We start from the raw sequence: 19,031 nt of genomic DNA on the forward strand, positions 1-19,031 counted from the left end.
TGGATGTGTGTGTCGCGTTGCTTTCAAAGCTCAAGTTTGGAAAATGGAATACACGTTCAGGTAAAACACGACATCAAAATATGTTGACGTTGTTAGATCGATTGTGTAGGTGGAAACGTTACAAAACTCCAATTTGTCCGGAGGCGTCATCATGCCATTATGCAATTCGAGTTAACAAAAACATGCATGGTAGGTTAATTGAAGACTGAATTGCCCGTAAGTGTGAATGTTTGTTTCTGTGACCAGTTCAGGGTAGCAATGTGGCGTGTGGCCTGGCATCTACAGGTACATTGTACATTGTACCTCGCCACTCGCCCGAAGATAGCTGGGATAGGCTCCGGCACACCCGCGAAATATGGAATATGGATTTATAAGACAGAATGTATCTTAACGGAAGCGGTGTTTTGAACGACTTGTTTCTTGACCGAAAAGTAGACACTGTGTTATCCGAGCGGCACGTGAAGGCGTCTACACTTGGCAGCAGGCGGTGACTTCAACCGCCCCTGTCGGCTCTCGGCTCTCACGCAACAGCAGCACACAAAACTTAAACAGTGGCCAAAGTGAAGCCTCCGCGTTGTTCAAATTTGAGCTCAGAACGTTTGTTTGCCATTTGCCAAGGCTCCCGTCACATTCTGCATGACGAGTTAACCCGAGTTCCTGTGGGTTTTACTTTATTTTTTATTTTTTAACAAGGTTGGAAAGACAGTCGGAACAACTTGTCAAATCAAAGTCAAGTTAGCTTGTCATTTTGAAAGTCGGGTTTCGTTACAAATACTTGACGTGGACTTTTTCCATTAAAAGAAAAAAACAAAAAAAACGACGAGATTGTAAGCAGTATACGTGTACAGTGTTACTCGTTGAGCTGGAATCAGACGGTACTCCGTGAGCAGAATTTTAAACGTTGGGCGCCTACTCCCTCGTGGATAAAGGTGAGTCATTTCCATGCCGGTGAGAGATTATTATTATTATTTTTATTTTATTTTTTTATATACGCTATCTTTTGACTTTGGGTGGCTCAAAGCGCGCGAGGCAACATGCGTTTGTCCTTGGGCTCGCAAAAGCAAATGCTTATTATGAAAGATGCGCTGCTAAAACAAAACGTACTTCCCGTTTGGATCATGACTCAGAAACGTATTCTGGACTGTACATCGTTTCGTTTACTGTTTCAATTCTAAGCCAATTGGCGTGTGAGTGAAAAGTTACATGTGTTCATTGTTTGGTGTGACACGGACTGTTGTTATGGCTCCAGGTGCTGAATGGCCTCTGTTGTAGCGGTGAAAACTGAGAAACGAACTGCAGCTGACTCACAGGATGCAGATTCAAATGGAAAGAAGCCCAGGTAAGCACATGTGATGATGGTGCTTAACGCTCGTGTCTCAAAAGCACTCATTCGTCAACAGTTTGTCATTAAAAAGTAAACAATATATCTACAGCAGTGGTTCTTAACCTTGTTGGAGGTACGGAACCCCGCCACTTTCATCTGGAGTTCACATCAGGAGAACCCTTCCTAATTTGAAAAATAAAACATTTATTTCTAATTCAAAAGTATATATTTTATTGTCTGTATAGATTCTCAGTCATCCAGGTCACGCACAAAATGAACCAGTTGCACACAAAATCATTGTTAAAAGAACAAAACCAACATAACCTGAAATGCACACACAAAAAAACAAAAATTCAATTCAATGAAAATTTACTGTAAGTGAATGTGAATTTTGCTCTTGCCATTTCCCTTGGTAAGTGCCACTCTCTTGGCAGAGGAATGGACTTCGATGTGAAAATTCACAACAAAACATGTTTCTTATTTCTACAATCCTCGAAAAGGGTTCGTAGATAAGAGTACATTTTTTGGGAGCTCTTTTTTTATTATTATTGGATGCGCTGTGTGACACCACAGCAATGCTACTTAACTCAAGTGTATCACTGAAATGTGGTTAAATAAAAATAGTTAAGAAAAAAAAAAAAAAAAAAAACATTTCAGCTCGAGGAGCAGCGCCATAATGGTTAACGCCCACCTTGACACAGCATTGCGTTTTGAATGGCATAAACACGGCATTCAAAATGCAGTCTAAAAAAGGATACACGAACGCACGCGCACACGGTGTGTGTCGAGTCCTCGGTTGAACCCCAGCGACTGCCTCACCGATCTATAGTCTTGTCTTAAGTCTACGAGGTGTGTCAGAATAGTTCTAGGGCCGGTGTCGCAATAGAAATATTCCAAACCCAAAACTGCAAGTTTGCCCCAGATGATCAACCAGCACTTCTACAAAGAGATTCGGTTTTCGTTCAGTGTGTGTGAAGAGGCGAGAGTTGTAACACACGGCTGCTTCACCATTCAAACCATTCGGGTTCGATTCTCAGAATCTCTCTTTTGGGGTGAACGTGTTCCCCTGTGCTCTCCAGGTACTCCGGCTTCCTCCCACATTGCCGAAGTGTGCATGTTCGGTAAATACATACATGCAAATCAGTCGCCTTTTGGCGAAATTTGACGTTTTCAACTCAAAATAGGCCATTTACGTGAATCATATAGATCCGATGAGTTTTTCGCCGGGGGTCGCCATCTCCGTCGATGACGTCATAGGCTGTTGCGTACTCATTGAACACATGGCAGCTAGATCCATTCCACACATCCACCATCCACACACAGATGTAATTGTGAATATTACTACGCGGCGGACTAATATGGGAGCGCATTGGCCTGAGGTTCCCGCTGTCACAGGAGTTGACGAGACCACAAAAAACACTTCTACCGCTTCTGCTGTTAAGAATTAACGGTACTTTTACTCCGTTACAATGATCTAAATGTCCCTCTCTACTTTTATTTATCAATTATTGCTTATTTATCAACTATTTAGAGCCCGGGGCTACGACTTCGACTTCTGCATTGGGCGTTGTTTGCACCAATCCAGTTTAAGCGCTAGCGACGTTTAAGGCTAGTTCACCAATCAAACGACACAAGAAAGTCACATTACCTCACACGTCTTCTATTGGGCTTCCCGGGCATAGCTATTAACACTAGATATGCCAGCCCGGCTGATTGTCGTGCGTATGTGGCGCCCATGTTGGGAAGGTCGTCGTTACCATGAAGGCAACGGCGAGCTACTTTTGTTTACATTTAGACAAACAAAAACAACAGCTTTCATATATTGTAGGATGTGTCTGGCCCTGTGGATATTACCCAAACGGGGATATTTCAGCTCACTTATAACTTTAGAAAACACCGTGCAGTAAATTGCACACACACACACACGCAAACACACTCAGCGCAACATCAGAATTTGCACATTTACATTTTATAATTTTTTTTTTTTATTATTGATGTTCATGCTGTGGTTAAAAAATTGATAGATAGTGAGTGTATTTGTCGAAGGGTGATGAGGATGGAGCTGCCAGGCAAGAGAGCTAGAGGAAGACCAAAGAGAAGGTTGATGGATGTAATGAGGGAAGACATGAGGGCAGTTGGTGTTAAAGAGGAGGATGACACGCTCTGACGAATGCTTAAATGGAAAAGGATGACATGTTGTGGCGAATCCTAACGGGACAAGCCGGAAGGAAAAGAAGGAGATCATGCTGTGGTTAAAAAAAAAAAAATCTGAAGTTACTCACTATTTACTCAGTTATGTGATTAATTATTTCACTGTGTACTTTTTGCTCTTGAGTAATTTTTTGAAGGACTACTTTTTAATTTTACTTGAGTCACATTATTGTCAAGTAACTACTCTTACTTGAGTACAATATTTGGCTACTCTACATACCTCTGGAGTGGACGTGTGTGGGAGAGATCTCCCGAGTCATGACACCGTGAATTGTGATGTGAAATGGAGTGTAGCCAATCAAAGAAGTGCCCTGATTGAGGAACAACACAGCAGCTATAATGAAAACAAATGTGTCTTACCTGATGTAATTTTTTTTTTTTGTATACAAGTGGGTTCCCCAGACGGCAGTAATATTTTCCAAAGCCAGTCTTTTTGAGACGTCATTGCCATTTTACAAGGATCCCGCTTCAGGCAACCTTTGGAAACACTCCGGTGACAAAGGAGTATACCCGGAAGTGTCTGCCCATCTTTGTTTTTGTGAGATCACCGTGAAATTTCTGAGTCTGTGGACTTTTTTCCAGACCGGTGGGGGAACAGAATCTTTGTGTGTTGCAATTATTGGAGCACACTACATGATATGACCAAAACTGTTAAATGTCAGCTTTCTTTTTTCACTTTATGTGTGGGGTCTGTCACAGATAAAAAAAAAAGAAATCTTTTAAGATTTGACTCATCCTTAATGAATGGAATCGTGGAATCACAGATGATTGAGAGGGAAGTGTACAGAGAATAGATGCTTGGTTAACATATGGTAAAGGCAATATAACTCACTTTACTGAAATTGTAACATGTATAATATGGAATTAGTATGTCATGCATTACAACAAAATTCTGTAGTTAGTTACTATAATTCCATTACTATTTGTAATGCATTTTTCACAAACCAGGACATAGTCACGTGTGATTTTGGCATGCCTTGTTTCATGAAATGCATAATATCTGTCTATCCAAAAGGAAACTGCTGCCCAGCCTGAAGACAAAGCATGCCCCTGAGCTTGTCTTAGTGATCGGCACTGGGATAAGCTCCGCCGTGGCCCCACAGGTTCCTGCTCTGCGCTCCTGGAAAGGCCTTATCCAGGCCTTGCTAGACGCTGCCAATGACTTTGACTTACTAGAAGAGGAAGAGAGCCGGCGTTTCCAAAAGCACATGCAGGAAGATAAAAATTTGGTGCATGTGGCTCATGACCTAATTCAGAAACTTTCCCCGGTAAGATGGAATTTTTTTTTGGTTGTAATTCTTTGTTTGCTTCCGCTTTCTACACTGCAGTGTCATAACTTCCAGATCACTATTAGTCTGTTCTCTGACTCATTTATTTTATGAACATGCAAACACAAATGTTGAAGAAATAGATGCAGCTGATCAGAAAAATGCCCAAAACGCAGAACAATTTGTGCTTCAACCAAAATCTAAACTTCAAACCATTATCATGTTTGATACACAGTGAGCATCTAAAAAGTGTACAACAAGAGTATTTTTCTTTTTCTGTTGTGCCAATCATTGCAAATAGAAATATTGTAATGAAATCTATTGAACCGGAAATGAAAGTTACTGCGACTTAAAAAAGGGTCTGGCTGTTCAGTACTTTTTTTTTTTGGTCCAAAGGTGAGTAGTTTTATTTTATCTTGGTTTTATTATGCAGTTCTTAGATGCTTACATTTATGGAAGGTAGCAACATTTAAATACTGCTTAAAACATCGTCAATACAACTAGTAAAGGTTTGAGCCTGAAACGCATAGCAAGTGTAAAAAATAAAATAAAATTGTGTACTCATCATTAACCCTGACGTGGCGAACATTCAGAGGACGATTAGACCTATTTCCCTTTATTTTAGTAGAGGGCTGGGTAATTGTGCAACAAATTTCACGTCGATCACGGTGATCAGCTGTGAGCATATTTACTTAGTCAAACATGATGGAAATGTGTTTGACAACAACCAAACAGTTGTCATTTTCCTGCTCCACTTTCATTTGCAAGTTGTAAAAGTAAACATGATGACCAAACAGTGAACTAAATGCGTCGCTGAGGACAGCAAAATAGATGTCAGCCACGACTTAGAGTTATCCGAAGATGAGGCTATTTTGAGGAGAAGTCAATCAACGTCAGTTTTGTGGCAATGTGTCCGAAGCAATCTGGAGCTCATAGGTGAGGGTAGGAACGTAGATTTGCCTTTTGGCTCTGCTCCTTCCTTGCCACGACGGAACAATACAGAATCCGCATCGCTGCAGACACTGCACCAGTCTGCCTGTCGATCTCCCGCTGCATTCTTCCCTCGGTCTCGAACAAAATCCCGATATACCCGAATTCCTCCACTCGGGGCAGGATCTTCTCCTTGACTCGGAGAGGGCACTCCCCCCTTTTCCGACTGAGGACCATGGACTCAGCTTCTGAGGTGCTGATTTTTATCCCAACTGCTTCACGCTCTGCTGTGAACCGCTCTAGCCAGAGTTGAAAATCATGGCTTGTTGAAGCCAGCAGAACCACATCATCTGAGAAAAACGTAGAGACGTAAGGCTGAGGTCACCTGCGCCTTGAATTCTGTCCATGAAGGTTATGAACAGAATCAGTGACAAAGGGCAGCCTTGGCGGAGTCCAACCCTGACTGAAAACAAATTTGACTTACTTCCGGCAATACGGACCAAACTCTTGACACCAGTCGTACAGGGACCAAACAGCCCATATTAAGGGGTCCGGTACCCCATACTGCTGGAGCACTCTCCACAGGATCGAATGCATTCTCCAAGTCCACAAAGCACATGTAGACTGTTTGAGCGAACTACCATTCACCCTCGAGGACCTTGCTGATGGTGTAGTGCTGTCCATTGTTCCACGGCCAGGACAAAAGCCACACTGGTCATCCTGAATCTGAGAGTCCACTTCTGCCGGACACTCCTATCCAGAACACCTGCGGTGTGCTCCCCCACTTGGAACCCCTTCTTAAAAAAAAGGGAGGGGGGGGTGTACCACCACCCTTGTCTGCCAATCCAGAGGCACTGTCCCTGATGTCCACACGATGTTGCAGAGGCGCATCAACCAGGACAGCCCCACAACATCCTGAGCCTTTAGGAACACCGGGTGGATCTCATCCACCCCTGGGGCCCTGCCACCGAGGAGCTTCTCAGGGACCTCAACCGCAGCGATATGAGTACCCACCACAGTCCACAGACTTTGCTTCCTCATAGGAAATTGTGTCGATGGAATTGAGGTCTTTGAAGTATTCAGCCCATCGGCTCACAACGTCTCGAGTTGAGGTCAGCAGCAACCATTCCACATTATACACAGTGTTGATGGTTCACTGCTCCCCTATAGCTTGAATAGATAAAATAGCAAAATATTCTATTTTTAATTATCAAGTCTACACCATGTGGAAATATGATCATCATGTAATAAAGGTCACTCAACGTATTCTGGCGAACAGTGCAGTCACCTCACAATTAACCTTTGTTACGGTTTGAGGAACTTCTTTCACTTGTACGTGTAACTTCCCACTTTAAAAGTTCAGTGAGAATTACAGACATGAGGCCTGTATTCTGTTCAATCGCGTTGACCAACAATGATTGTTTGTAAACAAACACATTCCAGTTATGCAACATGAATGGTGAACCTGTGTCTTCTTATCAAGCCGTGAACACACTGGGGGGAGGTATGACTCAGGTGGTAGAGTAGTTGGCTCGCAACCTGAAGGTTGTGGGTCCAACCCTTGTGACCATATCGAAGTGTCCTTGAGCAAGATACTGAAACCCTAGTAGCTCCAAATGCTGTGTCACCAGTAGCTGAATGACAAGACTGTGTTGAAGCACTTTTGAGTACCTCGAAGGTAGAAAAGCGATATTTAAGTGAAAGCCCGCTTACCTTTAAAATACATTTATTACATTTCCGTGTCACCGGGGAAGAAAAAATACTCCTCAAATCACAAATTACCAGTTACATTCCTACACTTGTCATCTGCTTTACACCTGCACTGCAGAGGTTGTCTGAGCTTCATTTTCATATCATTGGAAGCTCTGTGATTTGGTCACCTTTTTGTTGACTTTTAACCATATTGTATTGAGCAACATGGACAGAGAAGTTTGGAAAGACCAACTGCGATGCTAATTTGCGAAAACGGCACTGTGGTCCTAGATTGCGGGGAGAGGCTTTCTTTTCCTACTTTAGATTCTGTTGTTTTTTGTCACTTATTATACAAATTATTGTTAACATAACCATATTGTACTGAGCAGCCAGGAAAGAGATGCATCGGCAATTTGTTACAATAAGCTCCATTTCCAGTTTTGTGGTCTTCATCTTCTCTTTTCATCGTTGTTTCCCTACTGTGGTGGCATTGCAAAAACACGCACACAGACACACACACACACACTTAATCCGTGTGATATTCATGCTTGCATGATTTTACACGTAATGAGTTGGTTTGACCTGCCAAATTTTTATGTGATTTGAGAGCAGTGTTTTTCACAGACATTACTTCTGTTTCCTAATTGTAGGTGTGGCATTGAAAAATGACACACACAAAGCCAAAAAAACTGCTATTGCAACTCGATTTAAAAATAATATAAATAAATGACAACTTCAGTGGCACTCAATTTTAGAGGTTACATGCTACTCTTGACCTAATTACAACATTACAAAAATAGATAAAAGTCACACTTGCACCCATGTCACTTTTTTTTTTTCTACCTATTGGTCCAGTCTGCACTGGCGGATTCGGTGGCAGATGGGGGGTCCTGATCGCGTTTGCCTCCTGTGTTAGTCATGTCTCATCGCACTTTTGACACTGAGAGAACTCGCTTTGTGTCAGTCCCTCAGCCTGCTGTCACAAAGGGAGCAAACAACAATTTATGGCTTTATTTGCAATGTTCATTTCACGCCCCTGTGGTGCAGACCTGTGTGTGTGTATGTATGTGTATATATATATATATATATATATATATATATATATATATATATATAATTAATATTAAAAAAAATATTCAAAAGTTTTTTTGGTGTGGATAGATGCGGTGTTCATTGTAAACGGCCAAATTACCCGTCTCTGTCAACAGGAATTGTTTTGAAAAAGTTTGTTCGGAAACTTTCCAAAAAATTTACTCTACGTCTCTCGCAATTTCATCATGATGTTGATTTGGATTTAGAAACATCTATGTAAGAATGCTAATATCATGTAAAATCTACAAACGCCGGGCAGTTTGACCGACTTCTACATTGGATTTACACACAGTTGTCTGCGAAAACAATTTCAGATAATGAAGGTAATTTAAAGGACAGACATTCTTGACGTTTTGCTGTGGTTAAAACGAGACTCATTAGAATATGTCTGAGTTTACAGTATTTGCAAATTTCAGGCAAGAAATAATCAGCCATTCCCACGTGCGAATTCTTTGATCATCCCAACTATTGAGTATCATGCATGTATAGCGTACAGTATCATCCTACCAGTCTCACTAACTTTGAACCGCTGTTAAATTAGAGGAGCTTTATTTTTTTGTATTGAGCCAAATTATTTATCAGTCTGGAAAAAAAGATCAAGGTTTTTTTTTTTTTTTTTTTTTTGTTGTTGTTGTTTTTTTTGGTCACCATCACTGGAATTTCCCAACTCTTAGGGGAAGTATGCAAAGACATTGTCTCTCCTACATTAATTTCTTGTCAGAACTGTGCACTGAGTACAAAGCAGGTCCTAGTGAAACCGGTTAGTTTTCTGTTGGTATAAGAAGCAGACCTGTTTACTTGCCCTTTATTTGGTGTTTGCTTAAATCCTCAGATGGCCTGAGGACACAGTGATCGCTTGGCTGCCATAGACACTAGGTGTGGATAATGGGTTTCTTCCTGTGGAACGGAATCAAGCCGTTAAGTCCATTAGTGCGGTAATCGCGGCAAGTCCGTCTCCCAGAGTTGAGCATTTCTCTCTGCCCAGATCACCTTGGTCACTACAGCTCAGCACAAAGGTTCACTATACTTTAGCACACTAGCTGCTATCCAGAGTTACTACATGTAGTCAGAGACATGGCATCCCCTAATCTTATAATTAGATTCCTGACCACAGTGACAATTACTTTCAACACAAGGTGTTGTTCAGGTGTTCACACCCTGGCCCCGTCTTTTCGACATTCCCTTACACTCAGATGCAGTCCCGCCTCTCTTACCACGGAAAATTCATGTGCAGACTTTGTCCCGTCCCCATTCCGTGTTAGTGTTGTGACTGTCGTCGAATGGAACGGCAACACAGACAAAAAGGTGGAGCAATTCCAAAAGGGGCTTGAAATCATTTTGGGGTTATTATGCCCTGGCTCAAACCTGTGTAGACAAACGCATTGTAAATTAATTTTGAGCCACTTGTTGCAGCCTTGATTTAGGTCACATGATGCGATAAGTCACACCCTGAACTCAAGGTTAATCCTTTACAAGGACTATTTTTAGGAGAGCTCCATGTTTGTATCATGATAGAATTGCTAGAATGGCAAACTTACCAGTATTAACAGGAGGTTTTAAAGATCATTTTAATATTGTTAACTGTCAAAGAACATCAATCCATCCTTTTTTGTCCTCATTAGGGTCACGAGTAGGAACCTATCCCAGCTGACTTTGGGCAAAATGCATTGCACATAAATACAAAAGACCATTCACGCTCACTTTCACACCTTCGAACAATTTAAAGTATTCAATAACTAAAGAAGTGTCTTCCAGCTTTTCCCTGTCTGGGGTCGCCACAGCAAGGCACTTACCTGATTTGTTTGGCACAGTTTTTACCCCAGCTGTCATACCTGACACAACCGACACATTTTTATTCGTGCTGGGGACCAGCAATGGCTCGGTATTGGTGCTGACTGAGAACTGAACCGCGGCGTCTGCGTGCAAGGCAGCAGTATGTACCACTACACTCCCAGTCACTAAATCATTTCATTACACATGTAACAAGGTAACTTCACAAAGTCGTTTCTAACTTCACATTTTCACAGCCTTTGAAGTGTTCATTATTATTTTTTTAAATTCCACAAAGATGGCAGCCACTTGTCAGATTGCTATTATGATAGTTCAATGTCCAAGATATGTATGGTATTTGATATGATCCTTGGAAATTTTGATCAGACTCCAAAGGCTTTGGAGATTGCACTTTATTTAATTTCTATTTATCAGAAAACGCTTTTTGCCGAGAGGCTGCTGTTTCTTGTTGCAGTGTGTAACCACAAATTTGAACAATGTGTCTTTGTATTGTTTCCAGAGAACAGGCAATGTGCGTTCCACATTCTTCAAGGACTGCCTGTATGAGGTGTTCGATGATTTGGAATGCAAGATGGAACACGCCGGGAAACATCTACTGCGCTCCGTGCTGCAGTTAATGGAGAGCGGCGCGCTGGTCCTCACCACCAACTTCGATAACCTGTTGGAGATCTACGCGGCTCACCAAGGCACCAAGCTGGAGTCTTTGGATCTGACGGACGAGAAAAAGGTACAGCTTTCTGTTTACATTGCACTGAGGTATTGATTGAGCTGTTTAGCCTAGTTTGAAGCTAGTCAGCAATTTCAAAGGAGGGCAAGGGTCACTGGAGCATGCACGTGAGCAAAAGCTTTATTATTAGGCCTGACCAGGACAGAATTACAAAAAAAAAACAATTCTTGCAATACTAAAGCAATGTAATTTCTAATTTGTAAATTCCAAACCAACTGAAACATGACCTTACCCCGTATTTGCTCCTTTTAGTCACCATGACAGCCTTTTAGTGAAGTTCCTCAAAGGTCAATATTAGCCCAATAGATAATGATCACAGCTGAAATAGCCTTCTGTTTGCAACAGGTGGGGGACGGTTGAGTCTACTTTTACATATCGGACACTACTTGCTTTTGGGTTAAAAGGAAGCACACAATGCTCAACAAATTATACTATTATTTCTTACCAGTGCTCTCGACATTTGAAATAAATGTCCCCTAATTATAACACCATGCTAACAATGCAGATTGAAGTTTCAAATGAAAATACTTTGCTGGTAGAGACCTATTATTGTGCCTCTCAGTCGTGGTATTTATGTCACGTCTCCATCAGGGCTTTAACATCCTCTTACTGCTACTCCCTCCCTACCCAGTCAGAACAGGATGGTGTGCAGTGGGCTGTATAAAGTGTGTGTTCTTCCATGTGTGTGTGTGTGTGTGTGTGTGTGTAGGTGTTGGAGTGGGCTCAAGAGAAGCGAAGGTTAAGCGTTTTACACATCCATGGTGTTTACACCAACCCGTGTGGTATTGTGCTGCACCCCGCTGGCTACCAGAATGTATTGAGGAACACAGAGGTTATGGTGAGTGTTAGAATACCCATCTATTAGGTGGAAGGTGTACACAATTTTTCAATGCCAATTTTATCTTACTAATAATAATCTATATTGGGTAAATCTCATATTTAACTTGAAGAATATTGGATGAGACATAAACACAACTTAGCTATCAATTGAATATGTAAATTATGTACACATTTTGAAGCTGACATGCTGGTTTAATAATGGCTCTCGATGACAAAACAATGTTTGAGGTGTTTATGTTCCTCTCACGGCACACTGTGTTGTGGAATCACTGAGATAGATAGGATAGTGCTACATAGGAAATGACTGTAGAGACCAGTAATGCATATTATCACCGGGTTCCACAGCGTGAGATCCAGAAGCTGTACGAGACCAAATCATTTGTTTTCCTGGGCTGCGGTCGCACCGTTGACGACACAACCTTTCAGGCGTTGTTCTTGGAGGCTGTCAAACACAAGTCCGACCTGGAGCACTTCATGCTTGTGCGGCGCGAGGACGTGGGGGAGTTCAAGAAGCTACGCGACAACATGCTCGACAAAGGCATCAAGGTCATTTCGTACGGGGACGAATACTCGGACCTGCCCGAGTACTTGGAGCGGCTGGCCAACGAGATCTGCTTTCGAGATGTTTCAACCAATGACTGGGGTAAGGTACAGTGTTCATATGTGGTTTGATGGACAGAAATTCTTAAAGGTTTACGTTACATTTCATTTGATTTAGGGCAAAGGCAGTAACTACACTATCATTCCATCAGCCAAATATAAGTTCTACCAGGTGTTTTGACTATGCAGACTAAAATTCACTCTTGGTATTGAAATTTGGTATATTCCAGAGTGTGTTGGGTGTTTGGTTTAAGGCATAATGTTGCTGATAGAAGACACACCTCTTAGGCTGGATTTACCCTGCAGGTCCAAGTGTTCAATTCCAATGTTATGTCTATATCAGATTTTGATTTGATTCTCTTGTTTTTTAATGTACATTTCAAGTGACAGATCCCACATGACAGAAGACATGAAACTAGGGCTGCGGCTATCGCGATATTTTTAGCAGAGAGTATTGTATGGATACTTGTGCATGTACAGACCCTTTCCAAAAAAAAATTTATATCATGGAAAAGTAGATTTCTTTCCATAATTCCATTCAAAAAGTTAAACTTTCATACATTATAGATTTTGGATGCCACAATTTAAACAATTTCAAGAATGTACCGTATTTCCAGCTCCTAAACAAAATCAGGAATTCAAAAAAATTTAATTCTGTGAAGAAATCAGCCCAGATAAATGTTTTAAACTGAGTGTCACACACTAATCATCTACTGAACTCTCAAAGCACCTGCACAGGTTTCGCCAGGTGTCATTTAATTGTTTGTTTGTTTCAATTGTCTCAGTTGGGTTCAATATGGGGAAGACTGCAGACTTGATAACTGGCCAGAAGACCATCATTTTTTGGAAATGGTTTGTCAGGTGCAGGTATTAATTTAGGCTAATTGGGGTCACCAGAGACATCTACTGTAGTGTGTATGTCTTTGGGTGTGTATGGCTTTGAAAGGCAGGTTCTAGCCTCTGTGAGAGAGAGTTGGCTTATTTCTCCATGAAATGGTTGGTGCATGTGACTGCAGTAACATTAGTACATGTATAAAAATGATCCCTGCATAGCGTCGAGGTCTAGATTTTGCTTCAACCTTTTTTGTAATCAGATTTTAGGGTAACTGCCAAATTACTACACTGGCTGTCCTGGAAATTAGTTTGCTTATTTTGTGATTGACACACCTCTTAGGTAGCACATTTAAATGTGTATGATTTTGCTGTTGTTTAATTCACAGTGGATGTTTTTTGTTTATTCGTGTTGTTTGGGCAGATGTGAACATGTATACATAACCAATCAGTGTATTTCGATGACGTCAGACTCTCATTGATGGGGTACATCTGTATATACCGGACTCGCATTGGCACATATATCATACTGTTCAGATTTGTATCGGGTTTTTTTCGGTTTAAAATCTGATTCCATGTTTTTTTTTCCTGTTAATTGGGACATTTGAGAGCAAAAAAATAAATAAATAAAAAAAGCAAAAAAAAACATCTGAATTGTGTCACTTGAACCATGCAGTGTAAATCCAGCATATGATCCAAACATGCATGTCCAATGAGTATTTTCTACATACAGTGTAACCGCCAGTCGGGCACAATTTGATCCATAACGCTGATTGACTTCCTAACTGTTCTGATTTCAACACACTTCTTCACAGAAAATCATGGAAAGTGAATTAATTCCAGGCTCAAGCAGTCAACATGGCAAAACTGCAAATTAAAATACTTTCAAACTATTCACTTTTTGAAAACGCCTACCAGAGATGGGATGTTGTTAGTCATTACACTTTTGTCATTACAAAAAAAAGCCAAAGCAAAACACACTTCTGAGTTCAACCTTAAAATACTCACTGAGCTGAAGACATTTGCATATTTTATTGCATGGCGTCATGCATGGTGTTTTTGATTGTTATATTTTTCTCCAAATATCGTAACTATGGAGGTTACACTGTACTCGTTAGCTTTGATTGATGACTTCATGTGCCTACATTTGTTTACTGTACAACCTTTCTATCTGTATTTCCAGGGTTTTAAAATGGGGGGTGGGGGCAGCGGAACGGCTTTAACACTCAGAAATACCTCCAAGGTTAGGACTCAATGCTTCTTCTCGCTGACATCAAGCTGTGGCCACATACCAGACTTTCACTGCAGGAAACGAGACTGTTCTCTTCCTTCATGTTCGCCGGGCTAGGAAGTCAAAAGTCCGTTTGCTCCTTCGGAGTCAAAAGAACTGCTGATGTTCCAGTAATTTCAGCTGACTTTGCATGATATGATAGTGTTCATGGAAGGCTTCAATATTGTTGACGCTGTTTTTAACATGCACTTAAATTCCCCATGTTTTTTTCCACAATGCAATATTTTTATTTTGCATTGTGCTCCCACAAGGAATTAGTGTACTGCAATAGCTGACTGCCTGATCATTGTGGCCTGTGTCTGTCATTTTCTTTATGTGGTTATTTAAAAGGGAAGCGAAATTGAAGTTCGGGACACCCCGGTAGAAGTACAACATACTGTTGATGATAAACTATTCATGATGGATGTGACTCACTGTGTGATGGCCATGAGTCGTCACATTGGCTTGTATGGTAAGCACATTTTCACGTTACACCTGCTCTCTGTGTGCAGAGCAGATGTGATGGGGTCCATACATTCAATGAGGTTGGGGTCTTCCTCACTCAACACAAAAACAGGGTAACTACTCATTTACACTGTACTGCATGCAGGACTAGCATGAATATGTCATGACAATAGCTTTTTTTTTTTTTTTGCAAGGCATTGTCCTGCAAGTAGCAACTTGCCACTCCTGTGCAGAAATGTTCTTTGTCTTTTGTATTGTAAGTACTCATGTTTGTAATATAGTATTTATAAGTACTATTTTCAAAATAAAGCTTTTGGTATCCCATACGTTTTGTTGGTCAGTCTGATGACAAACCACAAAGGAAGTTTCACAATTCAGGCCTTGTACAACAGCTTTATGTAGAAATGTTTACATTCTCATAAATAACCTTAGATTCTCTAATTGCAGTACTGCACGTTATGGGGGGAGATGTTTGAGTTCATTCCTCCTATGAATGAAGAAAAAAAAAAAAAAGTGGAACACAAATAACCATTCTGGGGGAAACGGGTCATGTCAATCATTCATTTACAAAAAGTATTTCTGTCTCTCTCTGATTAAATCTAATTATTAATTAGGCTGGTGAGGAACACAGTGCAGTACCGCTTAACTTAGAACAGACACTTGCTCCAGCAGAATTGGGGAACCTCTTTCCTATCAGGGGCCATAGTACATTTATGGGGGAAGAAATGTGACAGCAATCCAATAAATGTTTTGGCACTTCTAATAACGATTTGTCTGAGGTTGTGTTTGGTGTTTGAACTGCATGGTGGGCCAGATCAAATGCTCTGTTGGGCCATATGGCTCACTTTAAGATGTGTATATTTAAATCCAATTCAAGACCGTCAACCAATTCCAACTCCATCTTTTCCTCTTGAGTAGCAGTAGTTCCATATGTCCTTGATGTGAGAGGCAACCATGACAACAGGAGACAAATAGGCACTATGGTCACTAAGCATTGGACAGGCACAGGCAGCTGCTGTCAACCTGACCTCATTTAGGTGGGGTAATGACTGACAAAATGCCAGATATTTGTAGTTAACTAGTTCTTACTGGAATGCCAGATATTTGTAGTTAAACTAGTTCTTACTGGGTAAACCAAGGTCCATTAGTTAGGAGCAATAATTCAAAACTCATGCAAATGATGAGATACTTCTCAATTTGGCCCAAATCATTGAGTGTCAAAGAAAAAGGGAGGCTCCTCTGGTTGTGTGGTTTTCAAATGCACCGTCGTCCTTTCACGCCGGCCTAAAGCTAGGAGAATAGTGTCCTGAGCAGAAAGACAGGACACGAGATATAGTGTAGCACAGGAGGACAGTAAGCACAGGCTTTCAGCAGGGGGCAGCGTTGGCTTCCTCATAATGTCTGACGACAAAGATCAGAGCGTGCAGCCTTCTTAAGCCTTCATCAGGGCGCTGACCACTGCGCGGGCGTTGAGACTGCGGAGGTCGTTGTACGTCTGCCCGGTGCCCACGAACACTATTGGCTGGCCCGTGATGTAGGTCATGGAGATAGCCGCGCCAACCTGTGAAGGAGAAAGCATGGTGCGTCAAATGTTCGAATTCAGTCAAGCGCATTTTAACATACCTTGTCGTCAATGGTGTCAAACTTTGTGAGCACGATGGCATCGATGAGGCGAGGTTTGTCAGACATAGAGTGGTCAGCCAGAGCCTGGTTGAACTTTACCTGATGAGCCAAGACTGAGAAGTTAATATAGACACGTGGCACCTTTCTACACCACAACAGCAGCAACGGGTTTTCTTTATGAGGAGAGTTGATCATCGGTGCTACACTGCCCTCTATTGATGCTTAAAATGAACAATGCTTCCATTTTAAGCAAGTTATCTCAAGTTTCAAAGTCACTGTGGTCTAATTTAACATATATCATTCACTAAATGTGAACATGAGGGGTGGGCGATATGGGCTCAATATATTATAATACTTAATACTACGTTTTGCATAAACAGTGATTGCAATTGCACATAGCAACATTTATTGAATAATATTGTCTTGCATTAATATTCTTCCTGGTTGGACATAATTAGACAAGCGTGTCAATCTTCAGACCTATGAATGGTTTGTATTTTTAAGGGTAATTAAGGCCTTAATTTTCAAAAATGCAATTGAATACGTTTTCGCAATTTGTAGTTCAAGACGGTAGAGTATTTGTAAGCACTTCTACCTCACAGTCAATAGGTCCCAGTTTTGAATCTCATCTCAGGCCCTTCTGTGTGGAGTAATGTTTTCCCCGTGCTCACCTTTTCATGAAGACTCAAGCTTTGAATTTCACTTTTGTATTAATTTTCCTTCCTTCCCTCAAATAGTTTCAAATTCATCTCAAGGGTGGGGGCACTGGGTTAGGGCTTACCAATTGATCGACTGCCTCGTTGCCCACCAGAGCCTCACCGACGAATAGCACAAGGTCAGGCATGTTAACAGCAATGAGTTTAGCCAGCGCTGTCATGAGGGGGGCGTTGTCCTGCATACGCCCCGCAGTGTCCACCAGCACCACGTCGAAAGCCTGGTTGCGAGCTGCACGGACAGATGAGAGTGTAAATGTTGCATTGTTTTCAATTTGACTTTCATTACAGGCTGGATAAACAACCTTCCTGTTTCCTATTGTGTGTCCGTCAGGCAAGTTCAAAGGATTTATTTTAAAGCAGCTAACTCACAGTTAAGATGTTAATATGTGAGTTAAAACAGTGACTATACAGTTTATGATGATGACAGTTCAAGCGTGGAACAATTCACCTTACATTATTTTTAAGTGGAATGTTTGCTTTTTTTTTTTTTTTTTTTTTGTATGTGTCACAGTGGACTTTTTAAGCTGCCGCTGTGGTTTCTTAGTATTTTGATGGCTATTTTTAAGTGGAATGTTTGCTTTTTTTTTTTTTTTATGTATTTGTATGTGTCACAGTGGACCTTTTAAGCTGCCGCTGTGCTTTCTTAGTATTTTGATGGCTATTTATTGAGAATCGACGTCGATCGGTATGAGGTTTCTAGAGGGGAGTGAGAAAAGAAGACAACAAAAAACAAAGCACCAGCTGTGAACAAGATGAAAGTAAATCATTATATACCTAGAACAATGACATTAGATATGAGTGTTGTGGGGGGCAGTAGTGCTACACCCTGTGAGGGAAAGACAGGACAAGGGTCGTGAACCATCCATCCATCCATCCATCCATCCATTGTCAACACCGCTTATCCTGGTTAGGGTCGCGGGGCACTGCAGCCTATCCCAGCTGACTTCGGGCGAAAGGCGGACTACACCCTGAACTGGTCACCAGTCAGTCGCAGGGCACATATAGACACGGACAACCATTCGCACTCACATTCACACCGTCACTGAGTGGGAACTGATCCCACGCTGCCCGCACCAAAGTCAGGCGAGTGGACCACTACACCATCAGTGGGGTCGTGAACCCAGCTGTACAACTGAAGTGTGGTGGGAATGGGAATTTAATCATCTAATTATATTACAATTAGAACAACTTGGAAGTCATCCAGCATCACAGAAGGGAACGCATTCTCATAGTGCTTTTGTTTCAAACGACATGGATGAAAATTATCTATCTTACCATAGGCAATGGCCTCCATTGCAATTCCAGCAGCATCCTTTCCATAGCCCTTCTCATAGAGCTGGACCATCGTTCGTCCTCCGTGCTTCTCCGGAGGGTGCAGCGAGTTCAGGCGGCGCTGGTGGGTTCTCAGCTGCTCCACCGCCCCGGCGCGGAACGTGTCGCAGGCCGCGATCAGCACTGTGAAACCGTTCTCGATGAGCCAGAAAGAGATCTGGGCCGAGAAGAGGACGGGTGTGAGTATAGTAAATGTGACAGTGAAGATAGAAGTGACTTCAGGGAGAGAAAAAACAAAAAAACATGGACCAAGGTCACTATCTAGTTTCAGTGTTATGTCTCTGCTGCTCATCCCTTTTAGCACCTCAGCAGGTACTTT

General features: G+C 41.7%; 2 protein-coding genes across 6 annotated transcripts in view; one reads left to right on the forward strand and one right to left on the reverse strand.

Moving 5' to 3' along the window:
• Nucleotides 1-16,058, forward strand: fam118b (family with sequence similarity 118 member B). Of its 3 annotated transcripts, XM_061681203.1 has the most exons (7): nt 491-929; nt 1,250-1,339; nt 4,551-4,803; nt 10,808-11,035; nt 11,745-11,873; nt 12,221-12,518; nt 14,490-16,058. In XM_061681203.1, exons 2-7 carry the CDS (start codon nt 1,257-1,259, stop codon nt 14,495-14,497), a joined length of 999 nt encoding a protein of 332 aa, XP_061537187.1. In that variant the 5' UTR covers nt 491-929; nt 1,250-1,256; the 3' UTR covers nt 14,498-16,058. The 3 variants fall into 3 exon arrangements, with proteins under 3 accessions (XP_061537186.1, XP_061537187.1, XP_061537185.1); XM_061681202.1 differs by lacking the exon at nt 491-929 and adding an exon at nt 1-60 and having other exon boundaries at nt 12,221-16,058; XM_061681201.1 differs by having other exon boundaries at nt 12,221-16,058.
• Nucleotides 14,565-19,031, reverse strand: part of srpra (SRP receptor subunit alpha) — a 13,674-nt gene continuing 9,207 nt past the window's right edge. For all 3 annotated transcript variants that reach the window (XM_061681200.1, XM_061681199.1, XM_061681198.1), the window contains 4 exons: nt 18,656-18,869; nt 17,446-17,609; nt 16,665-16,763; nt 14,565-16,602 (listed from right to left, as the gene is read on the reverse strand). In XM_061681200.1, the coding sequence (XP_061537184.1) occupies nt 16,474-16,602; nt 16,665-16,763; nt 17,446-17,609; nt 18,656-18,869 (606 nt within the window). In that variant the 3' untranslated portion in view covers nt 14,565-16,473. The remainder of the gene's footprint in view (nt 16,603-16,664; nt 16,764-17,445; nt 17,610-18,655; nt 18,870-19,031) is intronic.

The sequence above is a fragment of the Phycodurus eques genome, chromosome 7 (assembly GCF_024500275.1).
Source record: "Phycodurus eques isolate BA_2022a chromosome 7, UOR_Pequ_1.1, whole genome shotgun sequence".
Taxonomy (NCBI): domain Eukaryota; kingdom Metazoa; phylum Chordata; class Actinopteri; order Syngnathiformes; family Syngnathidae; genus Phycodurus; species Phycodurus eques.

Bases quoted from the DNA above. Each gene is read 5' to 3' on its own strand.
- fam118b (XM_061681202.1), top strand. From the start codon at position 1,257: ATGGCCTCTGTTGTAGCGGTGAAAACTGAGAAACGAACTGCAGCTGAC. The intron at 11,036-11,744 runs GTACAGCTTTCT...GTGTGTGTGTAG, and splicing joins ATCTGACGGACGAGAAAAAG to GTGTTGGAGTGGGCTCAAGA. The intron at 11,874-12,220 runs GTGAGTGTTAGA...CGGGTTCCACAG, and splicing joins TGAGGAACACAGAGGTTATG to CGTGAGATCCAGAAGCTGTA.